Genomic DNA, 23,665 nt, shown 5'->3' with positions numbered 1-23,665 from the left:
CCTGCAAAACGGTAATGCAGGTGTCCTAAGGCGACCTCAGGGAGGACGGAAACCTCCCGTGGAGCAAAAGGGCTAAATCTTGCTTGATCTTGATTTTCAGTAAGAATACGGACCGTGGAAGCGTGGCCTCATGATCCTCTTGACTTTTTGGGTCATACGCAAAAGGTGTCAGAAAAGTTACCACAGGAATAACTCGCTTGTGGTGGCCAAGCATCCACAGTGAAGTTGCTCTTTGATGCTTCGATGTCGGCTCTTCCTGTCAATGGAAAGCAGAATTTGCCAAGCGTTGGATTGTTCACCCACTAGCAGGGAACATGAGCTCGGATTAGACCATCGTGAGACAGGTTAGTTTTCCCCTACTGATGCTTTTGTTGCCGGGAGAGCAACCCCGGTCAGCATAAGAGGAACTGTGGGTTCAGACATTTGGCGTGTGTGTCTGGCTGAGCAGCCAGGAGTGCAAAGCTACTCTCTGAGGGATTATGACTAAACACCTCTAAATCCTAATCCCTCCTTTGGCACGGTGATCCTGTTGCACATTGGGTTTCGGTTGCAAGTGTACAAAATTTATTATTTGAGCTGGTGGTGCCCTCTGGCATGGTCTTCTGCACGGCATCGGTTTTGAGGGTTGTCCGACGAATTTTGCAGCACGAACGTCTCTGAGCACCGCTTTCATAGCACGATGGTGGAGCGCCATGCATCAAAAAACTCGTAAACTACCTGGTTAGGGGAGGTTAGGTTTTGCGCTTTATTTCTCACCATTGTCATACAAGTTTGCGTGTGCCAATTTCCCTCTTCGTGTCTCTTGATTCGCTTAGTTCGTTTCGTTTACAATAGCGTCTTATCTTTCTTCTTCCCTGTACTATTCTATTTAAAAAAAAAAAAGACATAAAATGTCATCGCCCCTTTTTTTATAATTTTGCTGTACTGAGTTAAAGGGCCAGCCCATATTTAAGTACAGTGAAATGCTAAAATGGTCACCAGTCAACCATCTTTCTTCAGATCACAAAATAAAGTGAGGTACACGTGTATGCCATTGTGTACTGCGTTTGTGCCAGGTTTAAACAAAATCAGACCATGCGTGTCTGAGAAATGGTTGAGGACACATTTAAGTAACAAGATGGCTGCCAATCAGCCATCTTGGATCTGATCTTGAAAAAAAAAAAAAGACACATATGTAAGCCATCATTCGTTACATGTGTGCCAAGTTTGAACAAGATCGGTATATGCATGTCCGAGAAATGGTTGAGGACTTGTTCAATACCAGGTTGTTGTTTATAAAAACTAAAATGGCCGCCAGTCAGCCATCTTTGATCAGATCGCAAAATAAAGTGAGGTGAACGTGTATGCCATCATGTACTGTGCTCGTGCAAGTTTGAATAAAATTGGACCATGCACGTGTGAGAAATGGTTGGGGACACATTTTAGGAACAAAATGGCCACCAGTCGCCCATCTTGGATTTGATCTCGAGAAAAAAAAAAAAGAGGTGCATATGTAAACTATCCTTCGTTATCTGTTTGCCAAGTTTGATCAACATCGGTAAATGCATGTCCGTGAAATGGTTGAGGCCATGTTCAACATCTGGGTTTTTACAACTAAAAAGGCCACCAGTCAGGCATCTTGGATCTGATCACGAAAAAAAAATGATGTGCACATGTAATCCCTCATTCATTGTGTGCCAAATTTTAACAAGATTGGAAAATGCATGTCCGAGAAATGGTTGAGGACGTGTTCGATACCGGTTGTTTTTTGTTTTGTTTTTACAATTTAAATGGCCGCCAGTCGGCCATCACAAAACAAAAAAATGATGTGCATATGTATACCATTATGTGTTGTCTTTTGTCAAGCACAAATAAAATCGGTCCATACACGTCCGAGATCTGGTTGCGGACGCACGCACAGACACAAAAATTAAGAGCAAATGCATAAGCCCCCGTGTTTCGGACTCTGTCAAATAGGGGCCTATAAACCATTAAAAATGTAAGAAAACAGGTTTCAGCCATCTGCTTCCCATGTGCATGTGCTGTCAATTTTGGCCCATTTGTATGATCCTTGGGAATGGTAACTGTAAGTAATAAAAATAACTGAACACTGCATTAAGAGACTGTTTGACAATTTCCTGAAACGAAAGGTCCCGGCACTAGGGTGTACCGTGTTAATGACCACTCAGATGTGACTATATATGTATGTATATATATATATATATATATATATATATATATATATATATATATATATATATATATATATATATATATATATATATATATATATATATATATATACACATACATATACAGTAGACTAGGCGTAAGTCGTCACCATCGGGACCGAGAAAAAAGTGACGACTTAGAAATGTGACGACTTACGCGTATGCGAACATTCATGATGACTGGACACATATGTGTGAGAGCCGGCTATTGTACCAAAAGAAAAACACAATCCTCGGGGCATAGGTGGGGGTGAGTTGGTGAGTTGGAAAGTGATCAAGCAAAGATGGAATTCATGAATCAGTTTATCAAAAGTAAAGATAATGAACAACTCTAAGACAACTCGTATACAATCGGTGATGGTATGGTGACAAATTACATGACACACAGTCATCGTGGTGATGATTACCACTCAATGCCTATGTGTAAGTGAGTGCGGTAATGTACAAAACAAGCCAAGATAAAACCATGATCTGACTTCAACACTAAGCTCGATCGATCCTTTACTTCTTCGCGAAGTAATCCGTTATGTTTGAATGCCTCAAACTCTTGGGCATCTTGTGCATGAGAAAGGATTCAAACCGGTCATTGTATTCCATGATGTTGGCTGGGCAATCCTCCACCGAAAGACAGTATCGGCCGAATATTTGGCCGAATCGGCCAAATCAGCCGAAACCAAATATTTGGCTGAGCCGACATTTGCCGAAACCAGATGATGAGCACGTCATCGACATCTTCAAAGGACACACATTTCACACTTCCCACCGGCCTCACGATCTTCTCCACTTGTCCAAATATCTTGCCCTTATTCTTCAAGATATCGTTCAATGTCTGCCGTTTGATGTCCAACTTCTCAGCTATGTCTGTTATCTTCATCAGTGGATTTGCCTCACAAAACTGGATAATGTCGTATTTTTCTTGGTAGGTTTTAGTTGTAAGCTTACGCTTCGTCGCCATTGTCCTGCCTGCAGTGCAACATGTGTACGCAGTTATAAATAGCCTATCACTGGCGGTGTACACCAATGAGCGAGCATCACGATTCCATAAAAATCGGGCTTCTCACGAGGCAGCAGTTCTGTGTGACGAGTTCGGAGTGGTAATTTACTTGAGTTTCCATTACGTGGGAATGGACAACATCTGACGACTTTGACGAAGTGACGACTTACAGAGGGATGACCCTTTATTCAAAGGGATTTAACATGAGATAAATTCGGGACTTTTTGACGCTGCCGACTTAGGTGAAGTGACGAGTTACACGCTGCCGACTTTCACCTCGTCTACTGTATATATATATATATATATATATATATATATATATATATATATATATATATATATATATATATATATATATATATATATATATATATATATATGCACTGTATATGAAAGGCTCTTCTGGCAAAACAGTTGCATAGGCCTCCACCTATGAGGCATGAGCTTTGCACTGTTTAGCCAGAAGAGCCTTTTTAAATACAAGTTGTTCCTGGTTGCTCCCAGAACTGTTTTGTGTGCCACAAACAGGTTAATGTATGGCAGGCATATTTCCTGGTCAGTCAGGATGCATGCAGCAATAGCTGGTGTGGCACTTACTTCCTGGTACCCACAACAGTGATGGGGTCTGATTTCAACATCATATACATATTTTGTGCACATTATATCAACGCGCATGCACACACACACACACGCACACGCACACATTATGGATAAAATTGTCCAGGCGTCAGAACCATAAGATAGTGTCGATATGACAACCGCAACCACGCTGTTGAGCTTAAGCAAATTGAAAGGTGCAGTTGTTGAAACGTGGGATGTCTGCACCTTGTTTTCAGAAAAAATATCCAATTGGTTATGTTTCTCTGGCTTTTGCTATTTTGCGACCTCAATACATTTCTCATGCTCAGTATCTCAACGACTCGGTTCTGTGATGCCAAGGTATTCTTTTCCACAAGAGTAAGCTTTTGCCTCTGGCCACATAACAACTGTGCGATTCACACCTTCTTTTCAATAGTTTAGCCCGACATTTCTATAAATATTATATCTTTTGGAACATTTTAGCCTTTTTAAAAGTGGGAATTCATCCTCAGTTGTCTGCCCTCCCAACCTCCAAATTCCATGTTAAAGCACATATTTGCTGACCAATCTTTATATGTACTACCGAAAAAAAAGACGCTGTCGGTGAAACTTTGCCCTGTTTACCAGATATCCACTTTATTATCATAGTCAACACAGCACTCGTTTTATTCACCCTCAGTGAGTGTTTCTCGGACTGCACTCGGACGATTGCTACTGTCAGATTATTCAATTACCGGATTGATCTCGGCCGAACATCCTGAGCACATGACAGATATCTATCCGAGCGTCACATCGCAAAGAACAGATCAGGATTAAAAGCTCCATGCCTCATAACCGCCATTTATATAGATCTTCACATGGATTTGCTGTAAAGGTAATTTGACGGCGTTTTGACCTGTGCCTTTAACAGTTATTATTGACCGGTTGCTTTTGACTTTAGCGATGTCAAGACGACCGTGACTCATTAAAGAAGACGTATTCACTTGACTGGGTGGAACTTAATTCTCTTTCCATTTACAGATCTCAACAACCCCATGTTGCCTGATGCAAACATTAGAATATCTCCTGCACAGCCTCAGTTAACAGTGTGATTACATTGAGCCAAGCTTTGTCATTGGTGTATTTCTCTATGAAGTATAAATAATGAAGAACAAGTCCTGTTGGTGAAGCCTCGTGTCAATCTGTGTCAAACATTTGATGGAATTAACAAGACGTTGATCTAAGTATACTAACCACCGTGAGGAAGCAAGGAGAAGCTGATGTTATGGACATTCAACCTTCGTCGGAGCACAGAGTTAATGTCAAATGTCAGCTTCTCCTTGCTTTCAACAGTGGTGGTTGTTCTTTTGGATGCAGCACATGGCTGCGGGTAGCATCATTTGCTGGGGATGCAACTCCCACAGCAATTAGCATACCTCGTTAAACGCCTTGTCAATTTCAAGCCCAAAAAGCAAGAGAGGTTTCCTGGGTGGAAAAGCAAAGAAATATGGGTAAATGAAATCAGGATTTGGGTACCACAGATTATTATTGGCCAACAATATTACAAAGAGGGAGTGAGGGGCATCAGGGAACTTTGCAGACAAACAAGGATCATTCCAGATGGCACCAACAGTGCAAACTAGTGGCCTCGGAAGGGCATCCCGGAATCCTGTGCTCAGTGCGGCACTTGTCGCAAACTGGCAGAGAAGGAGACCTGAGATTATGCACGACATGATGAGGCAGCAAGCCTCTCGGGGCACTACACTTTAGTTTTGGCATCTAGTTTTCTGATGGCAACTCCGTGGGAACACCCCCTCCAAAGGAACCTTCTAGCAGGAACTGCAGAACCAGGAAACACAACTGGTAAGGAAGAATGAACCCCCTAAAAACCCAACTACCCACACATTTGGCAGCCTGCTAAAGGCTTCCGAGGACAGGTGGTAAAGGCAATGCCATTGCCTTTCGATTGTAAAGGCAATGGCATTGCAGGAATAAAATTATGTTATTTAGAATTTAAAATATCGACAGGACGAAGTAAATTAGTACTTATAAAGTAAACAATATTGTGCCCTATCCTCTTGCTTCCACCACCCTCCACCATTGGCCCGTTTAGGGTTTTCCTTGCTGTCGTTGGCTGACCAGATGAGCCTGCTGCAGAGCGCATGGATGGAGGTGCTTATTCTGTCGGTTGTGTTCCGCTCAATGGCAGTGCGTGGTGGAGGTTTGGCCTTTGCTGATGACTTTGTGCTGGGCGAGGGTGCTGCAAGGAGAGCTGGACTTCTTGAACTTAATCTCTCCATGCTACATTTGCTGGCCAAGCTACAAACACTTGGGTTTCAGCGTGAGGAGTTTGTCCTCCTGAAAGCCATTGCCCTTGCTAACTCCGGTAACACCTGGGTGCAACCACAGTGTTAACATAATTAATTTTTTTTAATTGTATCGTGTTCCTCCCTCTCGGAGCCATTTTAAAATCCCGAATCTAAGAGCAACACTTAAAACCTCAATCAAAATTATGTTTACTGTATCTTGCAAAAAACACAAAACTTTTAATCAAAAAAACAAACATTTTTCTTTCATACAAATACAAACTTTACCACGAATTATAAACTTTTTTTGAATCAATATATAATAAACTATATCGTGGAAAAACTATTTATCCTCAATCGGCCAAATTTGTACAACTTAACTTTATTCCTGGTGTCGTTTTGGAAACCCTACTTATAAAATAAGGTGTGTGTGTGTGTGTGTGTGTGTTTACGTCCAAAAATAATGGAAAAAATAAATAAAAACAAGTGGTGCCAGGCACAACAAATCCCGCCCATTAAAGGCATGAAGTTATTTTGGGGATCAAATTTAAATTTGATATATCCTTAACCTGAATGTTGATTATAAGGAATAGAATAAGGAATATTTTAGTCTAGTTTGAAGTCAATTAAACCATTTTTGACGAAGTTATGAGCGAAAATGATTTTGACCTTTTCGTGACCTGACCTTGACCTTTGACCTAATTGGACCCAAAAGTTAATGGGGTCATCTGAGGTTCATTACCCACCTGTGGATACAATTTGACTGTTTGAGCCAGCCGTTTTCCCGTAAAGTTGTATTTTCGTAACAATGTTTTAGTTATAATGGAAAATTTGTAATTTTGACCGATGGCCATGACGCCCAAAACTTCGGACCCTACCGATCTTCACAAATATGCATTTTTCACTATAGGAATGGGTAGGATTATAAGTGACAAATCGAATAAGGTTCACTATAAGCTTAGTTTGAAGTAAATCAGATCATTTTTGACGAAGTTATGAGTGAAAAACGATTTTGATCTTTTCCTGACCTTGACCTGGACCTTTGATCCAATTGGACCCAAAAGTTAATGGGGTCGTCCAAGGTTCATTGCCCACCTGTGGATTAAATTTGATAGTGTTTGCGAAAGCCGTTTTGCCGTAAAGTTGCTAACAGACAGACAAACAAGCAGTCATAGACTGGTACTTACGAAATCGTCAACTTGACCTCTGACCTTGTCTTATAAAAGCTGTCTCTGGAGAAGGTAGCGACGCAAACCAGAAGTTTCTACGATGATTCTGTTCCAAACCATCAAAAATCAAATGTTTTGGATGTTTGACCTCTGTGACCTTGACCTTTGACCGATTTTGACCAAAATCTAATCAGCACGAGCCACCACCCTCCTGAATCACGTGGTGTAATTTGACATTGGTAGCTTCTTCCGTTCTCGAGTTATCATTTTTTGGATGTTTGACCTCACTGTGACCTTGACCTTTGACCGATTTTGACCAAAATATAATCAGCACGAGCCATCAACCTCCTGAATCACGTGGTGTAATTTGACATTGGTAGCTTCTTCCGTTCTCGAGTTATCTGTACCAAACCATCAAAAATCGAATATTTGACCTCACTGTGACCTTGACCTTTGACCGATTTTGACCAAAATCTAATCAGTACTAGCCATCACCCTCCTGAATCACGTGCTGTAATTTGACATTGGTAGCTTCTTCCGTTCTCGAGTTATCGTGCCGACAAACAAACAAACAAACAGAAACGGAAGTCATCAATATACTTACGAAATCTAAAGATTTCGTAAGTAACAAACAAGCAGTCATAGACTGGTACTTACGAAATCGTCAACTTGACCTCTGACCTTGTCTCATAAAAGCATGAATCAGTCAGAAGCCCAAGGGGAGCTTGAATTCTGAATTCATTGTGGTCTACGATTTTACACTGTGGTTTGCTGATGAGTCCCAGAGAAAAACTAGATTTCTTATAAAAATACCATTTTTTTGTTTTTATTTTTAAAAAAGTGATTCAGTACCAGCAGGATATGCCAGATAATAGGTGTATTACTTTTCAGAAGAATCTGAAAGAATTTCAGAAATCTGAAAAAGACTTATTATATATATATATATATATCAGTTATTCATCGCTGTTCCAGAATTTCGACAACCGAGTTTTAAGCGTCCTAAGCGATCGCAAAAACCGAAGACAAAATTAAAATCGAAGTTAAAACGAACTCGTAACGTCGAGCGAAGCAAAATACTCCATTTCTCCACGCAAAACCTTAACGTCACTCAACGACGCGTCTGCTCGAGCGCACTGCATCATGGGACGACCCGTGACACGTCGAGTGAAATATTTTTTATACAATCTTAAAACGTCTCCAAAACATCCGATTTTTACCAGATTTTCGACAACCGAGTTTTAAGCGTTCTAAGCGATCGCAAAAACCGAAGACAAAATTAAAATCGAAGTTAAAACGAACCCGTAACGTCAAGCGAAGCAAAATACTCCATTTCTCCACATGAATTTACGGAATTATGTTTGACTTCACTGTGACCTTGACCTTTGACCGATTTTGACCAAAATCTAATCAGCACCAGCCATCACCCTCCTGAATCACGTGGTATAATTTGACATTGGTAGCTTCTTCCGTTCTCGAGTTATCGTGCCTACAAACAAACAAACAAACAAACAGAAACGGAAGGCATCAATATACTTACGAAATCTTTAGATTTCGTAAGTAACAAACAAGCCGGTAGGCGACGAGGGATTCGCTAGGATCGAAGTGCTGGATACGATGCTTTTCATTCTGACCGATCCACCGACGAAGATTCATTGCCAAGACATATTAGTTCACATACAATTATTCCTCTGCCTGGCAAGGTTTTTCCTATTGCGTATTTTGCCAACTGGCACTCCTCATAAAAAACGACGGTAAATAGACACCCTATTTTTGAAGGACTACCATTTGAAAAATAATCGGTTTGCTGGTTTGCGCTGTGGAGCCTCGCGTTGCGCGCGCGCACACACACACACACACACACACACACACACACACACACACACACACACACACACACACACACACACACACACACATACATACACACACACACACACACACACACACACACACACACACACACACACACACACAAACACAAAACCCGATAAACTTCTCTCAATGCTCTTGTTTGACCACACCTCCTGAGCCACACAATATTTTTCATAAGCCATGCCCACTTTCCTACGCCACTCCCACTTTAAATAATAAATAATTGGAGGTGGTGTGTGGGTCGTGGAATCGTTTACGGGAAATAAATAAATAATTGGAGGCGGAGTGTGGGTTGTGGAATCGTTTTCGGTGAATAAATAAATAAATAAATAAATAAATAAATAATTGGAGGTGGTGTGTGGGTGGGGAATCGTTTTCGGTAAATAAATTAATAATTGGAGGTGGTGTGTGGGTCGTGGAATCGTTTGTCAATAAATAATTGAAGGTGGTGTGTGGATTGTGGAATTGTTTTCGGTAAATAAATAAATAATTGACGGTGGTGTGTGGGTCGTGGAATCGTTTTCGGTAAATAAATAAACATATTATATTCTTAGAAATCCACAAAGACAGAAATGCCGGTGATTCCATTTATTTTGGATCCTTTTCACTTTGGTCAATAACATTTGGATCGAGGAGAGAAGCCTGGTGTTGGCGCAGTGGTTAGGGCAGCGGCTTGGGATCCAAAAGGTCCTGAGTTCAAGCCCCGTTCGGCCACTGAATTTATACACCAGGGGGTTGACTCAGCCTGTCATCCTTCCGAGGTCGGCGAAGTGAGTACCAGTGTACTGGGCCGGTGTATACCCCGGTTAAAATAGGTGTACCATATCCCTGTGTCGTAAGAGGCGACCAGGGTTGCGTCAGGAAGGGCATCCTGCGTAAAACGTGCCAAATCACTATGCGGATCATACAGATGATCCGCTGTGGCGACCCCTAAAGGGAGCAGCCGAAGGAAGAAGAAGATTTGGATCGAGGAGAGATCGAAGGTGGAATGACGGTGTAGTTCCTTACAAACACTGTATACACACCTTAAATGACGGTAAATAGACACCCGGTTTTTGAAGGACTACCATTTGAAAAGTAAAACCTCAATCAAAAATCGGCTCGAGTAAAATTTTCTAAATATCTTGAAGTGTTTAATTCCAAAGTCTCGTTTCTCTACATTCAAAACTGAAGGACAAGTATTGAAAATACTGTACGCGGTTTTTCGGCCGCTGCACAGCAACGGGTGGTTGCTGGGCAACGAAATTAAAACGCGCACCTTCCCAGACCATATGGCACCTGTTGGCAAAGTTTCATCGAAATTGGTTTGCTGGTTTGTGCTGTGGAGCCTCGCGTTGCAGACACACACACACACACACACACACACACACACACACACACACACACACACACACACACACACACACACACACACACACACACACACTAAGGAATATCGAGCATTTCTAGCGAATCCAACAGACAAACAAACCAGACGATTACAATATCCCGCTCCCTTCCTCCGGGAGGGTGTGGGATAATAAAACATGGCTGGGTCAACCTCTAACAAATTGCACATGTGTTAGTTGCACTCAGGGTGTTGAGGTCATGGGCATGAAAAGACCCCCCCCGCCCACCAGAGTGAGGAGACAATGACGTATGACTTTCACCGAAAGGGCTGGGCCAATTTCCACCAAATTTTGCATACGTGTTGGGTTCCCAACGGGGACGGATATTACTACTTTTGAAATATTTTAAACTTGACAAATTGGGGAAAGGCCAAGGGCATGGACAACAATCCACCAGCATTCCTAAAGGCTGGCACAAATCTCCTGATATAGCAGGATAAGACACTTGGTGATGTAAAATCAGTGTGTGTATAATATTATGGGAAGGTGAGACACAGTTCCCAACAAAGTTGAACCAGACAGATAATGTTTGATTCCTACTACAAACTGAGATAGAATTATAAATAAAAAACATTATATATAATATATACTCGCAGAAAAGCCCATCAAAACAATGGGAAACCCTTCTGTATTTTCATGCTATTCAGCCTTGTAAACTCCGGCTAAAACCAAAATTTATTTCGCTGTTGTGTATCGCATAAATGGCCGTCAAAATATCGGGTTGGAGTTGGAGTTCAAACATACATATATATATATATATATATATATATATATATATATATATATATATATATATATATATATATATATATATATATATATATATAGTCATGCGCCACTTAACGACGGGGTTACGTTCTGAGAAATGCGTCGTTGTGCGAACATCTTTTTTTTTCGTTTTCGAACATCGTACTTACACAAACCAAAACACCTAGGCTATATGGTGTTGCCTATTGCTCCTTGGATACAAACCTGTACAGCGTGTTACTGCACTGAATACTGTCGGCAATTGTAACACGCATCCAAGAGAGACTGAAGACACGTTAGTTTTACCTTTGTGCTGTTCAAGATGGCCATCAGTGTTCGCAGCAGCTTACAATCTCCCCTCGCATCGATTATAGAAAGATGAATAAATAGCGTTTGGATTTTATAAATACGTAATCATTGCATCGATGTTATAATTTATAAATAAAGACACGAGCTCCTGTCAATTGTGATATATATTTTCGGAGCAGTGCGATTGCTTTAACAACATGAAAAGCTTCACCAAAAATAAATTTGTGTTTTAATTTCGACTGTAACAACGATTTATTCATGGAATTCTTCAATCCAAAGGTAATTTACTTGCTGGAAGGTAAACGTGGAAACATTGGTTCAGTTTGAAAGCCGATTTCCTTGAATCCCGATTTAGCACGACCCTGTTTTTTTCGCGATGATATTTTATGGACCTCAACGATCGCATTATAACAGGGCCACACTGTCGTTTATTATCATTATGAAGTATTATGTACTGTATAGCGTACATAATTGTATGTGCTATTTTTATACGACTGGTAGCGCAACGTCGGCGACATCACTCGGCAATTGGAATTTTTCAGCTCCATTTTTTCTTTTTTCAGAGCTGGCAGATCCGTCGATGTCCGGAACGTCGTAAAGCGGCGCATGACTGTGTATATGTATATATATATATATATATATATATATATATATATATATATATATATATATATATATATATATATACATATATATGTATATATATATGTATATATATATACATATATATATACATATATATGTATATATATATGTATATATATATGTATATATATATGTATGTATATATATATGTATATATATATGTATATATACATATATATATACATATATATATATATATACATATATATATATATATATATATATATATATATAAATATATATATATATATATATATATATATATATATATATACTTTGTAGTATCACCATGCATTCCTTCCAAGACAATTTTCTTTCCTTTGTATGTGTTGTAATCAAAACGTATCTTTCTTTCATGATAGAAGACTCGTTCAGTCTTTAAATGTACAGAAAGTCATAAGTCCTCTTGAGTGTAATTTAATGCGATTACATTATATTGTGGTCAAATGTACAGTTACCCGGATTACATAAATTAATCAAAATTCAGCCTTGAAAACAAGGGCTACAACCGAAATTACGCACAAAACTTTCATTTATTACACAAATTCGCATCCTTTTATTTGGTTGGTGCATATGCAAGACCGTTGCATTGATTGCTCTTCAAAATAAAAATAACCCAGATTACATATATGAAGCAAAAACATGCCTAATGCTTAAGAGGGGGTGATGGTTCTATATTTTCACAACAATCAGCCTTAAACTCGAGCTACAACTGAAATTGCATACAAAAACCTTAATTTATAACACAAACGAGCCAGTTACCCGTGCCTGCTCAGGATTCTAAATGTAGGGATGGAGTAGGCAAAAATGCAAATGGCGTCTTCCATCACCAAGCTGGCAAGCTGGGAAGCTGGGAGCAACAATTCACATTTATTCCCACATCTGATGCAATTTAACTGTTCTAATGGTGGTGAGATACTCCTTTCTGAAACTGTTTGTTGAATATATGTAGCTTTTTGAGGCCAAGAGAATGTAATAAAAATTGTATTGGTGGTCAAAGCCAGTGACCAAATGCAAATTCATAGTAGGAGTGCTCATCCTTTTATTTTGGCAGTGTGTAGGCAATAGACCGCTGTCTCAATTGCTCCGGAAAAATTATAAGAAATAACCCGGAGTACATACATGAAGAAAAACATACCTACTCTTCATGTGCATATACAGTGGGGAGAACAAGTATCTGATGCACTGCCGATTTTGCAGGTTTTCCCACTTACAAAGCACGGAGAGGTCTGTAATTTTTATCATAGGTACACTTCAACTGTGAAAGACGGAATCTAAAACAAAAATCCTGAAAATCACATTGTATGATTTTTAAATAATTAATTTGCATTTTATTGCATGAAATAAGTATTTGATCACCCACCAACCAGTAAGAATTCCGGCTCTCACAGACCTGTTAGTTTTGTCTTTAAGAAGCCCTCTCATTCTCCACTCATTACCTGTATTAACTGCACCTGCTTGAACTCGTTATCTGCCTAAAAGACAGCTGTCCACACTCAATCAATCAGACTCCAACCTCACCACAATGGGCAAGACCAGAGCTGTCCAAGGACATCGGGGACAAAATTATAGACATGCACAAGGCTGGGATGGGCTACAGGACAATAGGCAAGCAGCTTGGTGAGAAGGCAACAACTGTTGGTGCAATTATTAGAAAATGGAAGAAGTTCAAGGTAACAGTCAATCTCCCTCGGTCTGGGGCTCCATGCAAGATCTCACCTCGTAGAGCCTCAACGATGAGAAAGGTGAGGGATCAGCCCAGAACTACAAGGCAGGACCGGGTCAATGACCTGACGAGAGCTGGGACCACAGTATCAAAGAAAACCATAAGTAACACACTATGCCGTCATGGATTAAAATCCTGCAGCGCACGCAAGGTCCCTCTGCTCAAGCCAGCGCATGTCCAGGCCCGTCTGAAGTTTGCCAATGACCATCTGGATGATCCAGAGGAGGAATGGGAGAAGGTCATGTGGTCTGATGAGACCAAAATAGAGCTTTTTGGTTTAAACTCCACTCGCCGTGTTTGGAGGAAGAAGAAGGATGAGTACAACCCCAAGAACACCATCCCAACCGCGAAGCATGGAGGTGGAAACATCATTCTTTGGGGATGCTTTTCTGCAAAGGGGACAGTACGACTGCACCGTATTGAGGGGAGGATGGATGGGCCATGTATCGTGAGATCTTGGCCAACAACCTCCTTCCCTCGACAAGAGCAGTGAAGATGGGGCGTGGCTGGGTCTTCCAGCATGACGACCCGAAACACACAGCCAGGGCAACTCAGGAGTGGCTCCGTAAGAAGCATCTCAAGGTCCTGGAGTGGCCTCGCCAGTCTCCAGACTTGAACCCAATAGAAAATCTTTGGAGGGAGCTGAAAGTCTATGTTGCCCAGCGACAGCCCCGAAACCTGAAGGATCTGGAGAAGATCTGTATGGAGGAGTGGGCCAAAATCCCTGCTGCAGTCTGTGCAAACCTGGTTAAGAACTACAGGAAACGTCTGATCTCTGTAATTGCAAACAAAGGTTTCTGTACCAAATATTAAGTTCTGTTTTTCTGATGTATCAAATACTTATTTTATGCAATAAAATGCAAATTAATTATTTAAAAATCATACAATGTGATTTTCAGGATTTTTGTTTTAGATTCCGTCTTTCACAGTTGAAGTGTACCTATGAAAAAAATTACAGACCTCCACGTGCTTTGTAAATGGGAAAAACCTGCAAAATCGGCAGTGTATCAAATACTTGTTCTCCCCACTGTATAATACATCATGGTGATATAGCTCGGATAATTCCAATTGCACTGGCCCATGGGCTAACACCCAAGGCATGTACGTGCCTTCACAATGCCCATGATGCCTATTGACTCCAACCTTTTGATATTTGATGATCCTTTTAACAGTCGCTGAGGTCACTTGCGTGAGACTTCTTATTTGCTCAGCAGGCAACTCTGTCTGGGCTGAAACCTCGATACTGTCATAGTCGGCAGGATCTAGATGATTGTGTTGTGGATGTTTTGCGATTTTTGAGACTGCTGGTCAGAACATGAAAATCACCCCTTCGCCATTTTCAGGTCAGTGGTTTGGAGACTTTTGAAAGGGGGCTCCACAGAAGGTCTTAACACCAACCATGTATGATCGTGAGTCCTACTTGAAAATATACATGACTGATGACATCAAGGACCTGTACGTGGCAAACCACATTGACATTGATGCATTTACATCGAACATTGAGTGCATTAATGCCTTATGCGAGTTTCCTGATATGGTGGTGCCTGGGGCCTGGTCTGCTGGTCCTGCTCCTGTTGGCACCATAGACATGATGTCCATTTTAACAAGTTTGTCAGGCTATGAATCCAGTGAGACCACCAGCCATTAGCAATTTGCACAAATTATCCAACGATGATAATATCGTGTGCTAACTTGAAACACTTGAATGGCAAGCGCTGTCAGCTAATGTGCCGGAATCCAGTTGGGGTTCAGCCCTCAAACTTTACCTTATGGGCCAGGCCCAAAAAGTATATGCAGAGCTTTTGGATGAGGACAAAAATAATTTCTCACAGTTGAGGAATTAGATTCTGCACCGCTACCAACCGTCACCTGAATTTTAGAGGCAAAACTTTCGGCGTGATTCAAAGAAGAGCGAGGAGACCTTTGAGGAGTTTGGTGCCTGATTATGGTTTCGCTTTGTTTGTTGGACACAACCATCCAAGGCTACCCTGAAGGCCACAGATGCGAGGCAAGTGCTGGAAGCTGTGGTGATAGACCAGTTTATCAACACCATTGCTGATGTTGATCTCCAGATTTGACTCTGTGTACAACACCCAGTGACTTGCGCAGGAAGCACAGTTTGCTGGATATTTTGTCATTCTCCAGAAATCCGGTAAGACCAATATGTTTCCACCTTCATCCACTTCAGGCAGTAAATTACCCTCAGCACTCCTGTTTGGTGGTAGCTTCCATTTCCAGTTCTACACAGGTCAGTACTCCAGCTCCTCAGATTACCAATGCTAACCGACCTCCAAAGGGTCCTGGATTCAGTCGTGTACTATCAGTGTGAGCAAGTTGGCCACAGGTCATCAGATTACCCAGGCAGGACATCTCCTGGTGGCAACAAGCCCCCTGTTGTTTGGGCAGGTCATCTTAGACTAGCGTGTAAATTATGAAATCAGCTAAGGCATCAGCACGTGATCTTTATATTCAGCTGACCAATGGGGGAAAGACCTTGTCCGTACTTGTTGACTGGATCGTGCATATTCCTAATCAGCCCAGAAATGACCAAGGAGACCACCATCTGGTGGACGACACCTCACTTACCTTGGCAGTGATATTCATGTCTCTGCTCGCTGCGAGTCAGAGGTCCATAGATGTCTGGGGAGTCATGGATTCACTGGATAAAGGGGTGTGGCGCTACCAGTACCTGTGCAGGAGGATGAAAGTCCGAGTTTTCAGGTCCTTGGTGCTTCCAGTCTTGTTCTATGGATGTGAGACTTGAACTCTGACCAAGGATCTAAGACGGAGACTTGATTCCTTTGGTACCAGGTCGCTTCGGAGAATCCTTGGCTGTCGCTGGTCAGACTGTGTCCAACGAGCGGTTGCTGAGAGAGATTCAAATGAGATTTGTTACCTGCATAGTCCATGAGCGTCATCTGCGGCTGAATGGACATGTGGCTCGTTTTCCTGACGCTGATCCTGCTCACCAAATTTTCTCAGCGAGGGAGTCTCGTGAGTGGAGGAGGCCAATGGGCCGACCACGTGCCTTGTGGTTGCAGCAGGTTGATCGGCATCTTAAGGAGATGGGGATGGGCCAGGCATCTGCCTGGGGGATGGCCAGACGGAGGCCCCTGGAGTACCGGCGGAAAGTGGACGCTGTGACGCGCTGCTCTAGCGCATGCTCCCATACCTGACCTGACCTGACCAGAAATGAACCACACCTTGGGCCTTGATTTTGAGCAGGATGATGATGAGATTTTGATGGTTGACAGCACTCCACTGCATAACATGGGATCGGCCCACATCTCTGTGGAGACTACTGGTGTGACTGCCCTGATACGTTCAATTCTGCTCCACTGAAGGATGTTGATGTAGTCATTGGTTGTGATGGTGCCAAGCACTTTGGTCTGGTTATGGAGTTCGCTTCTGGATAACACTGGGTGCAAAGTTCAGAATCACGTATTCTCTAGCCTTTTGGTAAGGATGGGGGTCCTCTGGTGGCCAATATTGAAGACCAGCCCAATTTCCCGGATGATAGACCTGTTCATGCCTATCTAACAGAAGAGATCCACGACTCAATGGCATCGTCCAAAAAAGGGGTTGAACTATCACCATCAGAACAGACTGCCATTGAATAATTAATGGATAATTATCATGACGTTTTCTCAGATAAACCTGGCAGCACTGACTGTGTGCAGCATTTCATAACTCCAGTCAAGTCCCAACCCTCCCAAGTTTCCCCTGCAGAGCAGAATTTCATCAAATAACAGATTGATCTGATGCTTGTTGATGTCTGATAGAACCAGCCAACTCGACCTGGGCCTCTCCGTGTGTCGTTGTTCATAAAAGCGGCAAGTCGTCTGGTAAATTCCGTTTGTGTATCGATTACCAAGAATTGAACTCTGTGACTCACTGATTCCTATCATATTCCAACAATTGACTCGATCCTCAAATCTCTCTTTTTTTTTTTTTTGCAAGAATCTTGCAAGTGCAAGATTTTTGAAAATTATATATGTGCAGTCGTTATTTCCAGCTTGCTGTTGCTGAAGATGACCGGGACAAGATGTCTTTCGTTTGCGGAGAAGGAATCTTCCGTTTTCGTGTGATGAGTTTTTGTCTGAAGAATGGTTTGTTAACCTTCCAGTGCTACATGGAGAATATTTTGGGGGACCTCATTGGCAAGACCTGCCACGTGTACTTTGATGATATTATTGTTCTCTCCCACATGCCTGGTGTTGGTTTAATGGTTCGGGTGGCAGGCTTTGGATCCTCGGTTCAAATCCCGCTGAGTTTCCCGTCCTGAGTTCAAATCCCACTCAGATATTGAATTAATATCAGGTGGGGTTGACTCTGCCTGTCATCCTTTCGATGTCGGCAAAATGAGTGCCAGCATGCTGGTATAGTGTGTTGGAGTGGCAACCCATCTAGGATTGTGCCCAATAGCCAAGGAGACTGCTTAAGCAGCACCAACGCTCTGCACAGGGTATGGTCCCAATCTCCTCTCCTCCACATCGTGGAAGAACAATTGGCTGCCTTGGATGAAATATTTAAGAGGATTGCCAAGGCTGGTATTTCCCTGAATCTTGAGAAATGTAATTTCTTTAGGTCAGACATTGAACATCTTGGGCACTGCATCTCCACAGTGGAAACTAAAGTCAGTTCCATTCAGGACTTTCCAGCACCCACATCCATCAAGGAGTGGGAGCGTTACTTCGGCATGATGGGCTGGTATCAGAAGTTCATTCACTGTTACACCAATATTGCAGAACCGTTGTATAGTCTCAAACTAAAGGATTCGGAGTGGCTGTGGGCTGACATACATGAGCAGGCTTTCAGCGCTTTGAAAATGTCTCTGATGATTGCCCCGATTTTGGGGTTTCCAACCTGGATTGGAAAGATTGAAAAGGCCTGGAAAGACTTATCTGGTTCCTGATGCTTTGTCACATTCAAGGAAAGTAATTGCCTTGACTCGCTCAGCTGCCACGCCCTGTGGAATCGTCAACCTCTCCACGGCCTGTTACAATGGGTGACGTCGTCATCGCCCGCATCACAGTCTAGCCCAATAGCTTGTGTGACAACGTCTGAAACATAGTTGGTACCCAAGACTGTATTGTCGTCTTCGCAAGGGATTTTATGTCAACCTGATGCAGTCAGTACCACATCTTTCTGCAGAGACTGACAATCTGTGTGCTGCAGATCCTTGTCACATTCTGGACTCTCTTTTCTCACAAAAAGTGGACTGGATTCAGTGCAATGTGTGACGAATGGTATCACCTTTTGTGAGGATATATACTCTTTCTCTTTGCGACTTACCATGCATTGAAGAGTATGAATGTACCTGATGCTCGTCTAATTCTCGGCCCAAAGTTTAACCTTTCGCTGTGGATGTGCAGTTGAATTTGGAGAATCATCTACATAATGATGAGTTTTGTGGAACATTGGTAAGATTAATGTCTGGACAAGATTGTCTTAAAACAAGTAGGAATCTCTCAGCCAAGTCAAAACTGGATGTTATTCAGGATTCAGTTATACTGCAAGGTCAGAAATCATCGAGTTACTGTTGTTGCAGTGTTACTGAGGCTAAGTGTGTGACACGGGTATCATTGTAAACCTACTGAAAAATCACATAGGTTACCGGAAAACCCTCAATCATATTACTGAGATCATTTATGGTGTCCATGGATGCAGGCCTACATTCATAGTTATATATGGAGTTGTACAATTTGTCAAGCAACGAGACCTGTGTAGAAACGTCCTGTTGGTAACATAGTCTTCAAGATCTGAGCGACCTCTGAAGGTTCTGGGTGCAGACCGAATGGGACCTTTTCCCAAGTTGTGTCGGTCATGTCTCTCTGCTCGTCATCGTTGATCATTTTTCCAAATTTACTGAAGTGGTCCCTCTGAAATAATCTTCTGGTCAGGTCATTGCTTCAGTATTTGTATGCCAGATCTTCTGTCACTATAGCATAGAGGTTTCAGCCCTGACAGAGTTGCCTGCTGAGCAAATAAGAAGTCTCGATCAAGTCCTGTCACCATTTATTCAAGGTTTGTATGACCTGCCCAAGTGTGATGCCACCCACCCCGCAGGGAAAACTCAGGCTAACATCTGCATGTTACAACTCCACACTTCTGCGTCGCATTCAAATATGAATTTTGTCGGGAATGGAAACACTTGGATTCAATTATCTATATTCCATATGAAAAATGGAAATTAATATAGAATGGGCCCAGTTCCCATGGGACTACACGTGCAACCCTGTACGACCTCAAACAAGGAAAATGAGGTCATTTGGCCAATCATTTCCGTGGTGTTCTCCTCGGTTAATTTTTATATTTCCCTTTGAAAAAGTATCCTGGTTAAATTTTGATAATCTTGTCTTCTGTAAAAGCTATGGTGGTCCCATTCATGCATAAAGTGCCACCAATGGAAAATCTGATCTAAGACATCGAACTTCATGATTTTTCTCAATGGTGTGCAGATTCTCAACAAATCGAAGACATTATGGCAGTCCAACGACTCCGAGATGTGTTGCATGAAGCCCTGCAGGAACACGTGACAATACATAACCCTGAGGATTCTCGGCGTGTTGGAAAGCTGCTGATGACGCTTCCTCTGCTTCGACAGACATCGTCCTATGCGGTGCAGCGGTTCCGCTCACTCAAGTTCGAGGGGCGGGTGCCCATGCACAAGCTTTTCTTGGAGATGCTGGAGGCAAAAATGTGATCACCCAGCAGGGCCTGCTGGACCATCTATCTGTCCTCAAATCAGTGGTGGTGCTCGAAGGCATTGAAAACTCTGAGACCTGGTGTTGAACAGTTTCCTCTTAAAATATTTGGAATTGAACGTGATAATCGGGGACGCCCTGCTGGACCTTCTTTCCATCTTCATTTGTTGAGCAGGATGTGCTGATGTAAAACGATGGCAAGATGTTTGAACTGGTTACTCATGCATGGTGCTCAATGTAGCCCAAAAATGCAACACAACTTAAGAAGACGTGTTAACACCACTTGAACAATGATTGCGCATTATACCTTCAAGGATTTTGCAGTGTTTATGACCTCTTGAACTGCTTTTTAATGAATGGGAAACATTGTTCCCACACACATGAAGCAATAATAACAGTATCGTTCTGAACACGTGAAAGGTTAAGAATTAATACTGACCAGCTGGTTAAGTTTATTGAAGGACTACGATGGAACTGTCAGACACTGTGTATTTATCTAGCGTGGTACGTTGTTGGTCCTTTGGCACATTAATAGTGCCCACAAGAACTACCATTAGATGGTGACCAGTATGATGGCTTGTTCATGCAGGAATTTGTAATTTTTCGAAGGCTCCAATTATGACTCACCTACTCTTCACAAAAGAGACCACGGGATCTTTCACATCCACCAACCAATGGTCGCAGATGGCTACCCAGCTTAACATCCACCAAAAGGACGGTGTACTTTGAGATGCAACAGCCTGCCTGTGAAGGGCCAATCTGGCAGTATATAATCGGGTCAGGAATCAAACTCAGACTTGACAGCTCAAAGTTACTTGTGCTACCTCAACACCATCCCATCACACCAGTGGAGAGGTTGCCACCACCACAAGGAGCTGCTGAATAAAGCAGGATAGGAGTTTGTTAGAACTTGGCCATGGCACAGGATATCAAATATATTATCAATAAATACTCTTAATGTAAGCTCATGTCACATCAATTAGTTTCACACTTCCACATTTCAGCACCTCCTGATTATATAACAGGTGCAGGTGTACATAAACGTCTCACCTGCCTTTGAAAGCACTTTCATAGTCTTATCATGTTGCAATAGGAGGTATAAGTAAATATTTGTACAAAAAGACAAAAAAACTTCCAACCTGCAGATTCCATTGCAGTTTCTATATTGCAAGGTTGTGCATTGAAACGTGAAACACTCCGGTAATATCGAAAGGACGTACTGTAAATTTCTGTCAAAGCCCACGAACAAGCGGGAATATTCTTTATGAAATACCATTTGGCTCTCGAAACATACTGTGCAATGTTTGGTTCGGCATAATGATGTTATATTTTGACGTCGTGGTTTGTGTGCCACGTGATCATCAATAAAGCCCCGCTCCGCTCATTGTGCAGAACAGATCTGTCTCACGTGTTTCCGCTGCACCCCAAATGCTCGCTGAGGGCGTTGTTTAGGTTCCCTCTTTTGAAAATACTCCAATCCAACAAGGCTTTTCATTTTCGTGGCCCTTGCTTTCCTAGAGCGACCGGAGGCGACTGATTGGCACCTGGGCAACATGGCGATAGTGTCGACCCGAATCGTCCCAGCCTCGAGATGGTCTATCGATCGTGCCGAGAGCCCGCCGGGCCCGGCCTCCATTAAGGGCAAATGGGGGTTAAATCTGAACGGCTTACCAGATCCTTATCTCGGTTGAGAAGTGACAACTTAACTGGATTTATAGGCAGCGGGATATAACATTCACCCACCTTGTGTGTCTTATTCCCACCCTGTACGTGCTTCGTTTCCAAGAGGTGCAAGGTGTGCACTGGTCCCAATGCCTGTCTCTGATCTATTAGTCTGTCAGGTAAAGGGTCAAATTTGGCTGATTGGTACCACTCAAGGTGGCCAAGTTTCAATGTTATCATTTGAAAAGCCAGCTATTCAGAATTTGATTTTGCACTGGCAGCACTCTGTCCATCGTAGCTTAAGCTCCACAGATCTGTTTAAAGAGAGTGCCTATCCAGCAGAATTTTTTGACAACATGTTTAAAATTGGTAAAAGCACATAGATATGCACGTCCATACAGGCTGGATATTTTGATGCGGATTGACTATACTTTGTCAAACATTTTCCCATTGTATGTAAAAAAAAAAAAAAAAAAAAAAAAAAAAAAAACTTGTGTCAAATGATAGATTTATAACAAGTTTTATCACTATAATAATAGTGAATCATGATAATTGTAGGGATCTCGAACTTTTGACTTCTGAAAACAAAGAGGAATTATTTTAAATAAATAAATAAAAACGAGCGAGGTAACCGTACAAAGCACGGGAGGGAGCCCAAAAGTAAATGCACAATATGGAAACAGTGAATGCCAAACCATAAACCAATAAATTCCACATTCCTATGACAGTCAGTCAAACGTCAGGCATGGACAGTTGGTTCATGAAGCACTTGGGCAAAAAAGCTTCCTGCAGCCAACCCCAACAGAAGTAAGGTGGGTAATATTGAAACGATGTCAATGGCAAAACTGCAAATGCCAAATCTGCGAATGTCACCAGTGAAAACCCTCACATCATTTCCTGATTCTCCTTCAAACTCAAGCTCTATATTTTCATTCCAATCACAAATTAATACTGTACCATTAATATAACAAAATAGTGTTACAAACATTCCTGAGAAAACCGAATATCAAACGCCATTCTGATGTTGCATCCGGACAGAGAGAAGCTTTATACGAATCAAAAATCATTGTATTGAGGTATTTATGAAACCTCCCACCCACCTTAGCACACCGACAAGGACCACAAAAGGTTCCACCGAGGGTTGGTGTGGCTTGCCCCAAAACTGAGGGAGTAGTTTGGGGATGGACAGACCACTCCTGCTTCATAATATAGATATTCCCTACAAATATATTAAACAATTGATTTCCCATATCTATATCATTGTCATCAATGTCATTATCATCAATTTTGGAACCATAGTCATCACTGCCATGATTTAGCATCAAAAAGTCATTCAAAATCAAGTTCTTCAATTTCAGGATTTTCCTCCATC

General features: G+C 41.9%; 1 protein-coding gene across 1 annotated transcript in view; it reads left to right on the top strand.

The window, feature by feature from the left end:
• Nucleotides 1-22,757, top strand: part of LOC147032481 (estrogen-related receptor gamma-like) — a 149,509-nt gene extending 126,752 nt beyond the window's left edge. Inside the window, exons 7-8 of the mRNA XM_085850691.1 lie at nucleotides 5,876-6,148; nucleotides 20,386-22,757. Of these exons, the coding sequence (XP_085706817.1) occupies nucleotides 5,876-6,148; nucleotides 20,386-20,630 (518 nt within the window). The 3' untranslated portion in view covers nucleotides 20,631-22,757. The remainder of the gene's footprint in view (nucleotides 1-5,875; nucleotides 6,149-20,385) is intronic.
• The last annotated feature ends 908 nt before the right edge of the window (nucleotides 22,758-23,665 follow it).

The sequence above is a fragment of the Eptatretus burgeri genome, chromosome 2 (genome assembly GCF_056783735.1).
Source record: "Eptatretus burgeri isolate ZD-2024b chromosome 2, Ebu_testis_v1, whole genome shotgun sequence".
NCBI classification, from domain to species: Eukaryota; Metazoa; Chordata; class Myxini; order Myxiniformes; family Myxinidae; genus Eptatretus; species Eptatretus burgeri.
The sequence above is the reverse complement of the archived record's forward strand: the minus strand, read 5'-3'. Positions and strand labels throughout refer to the sequence as shown.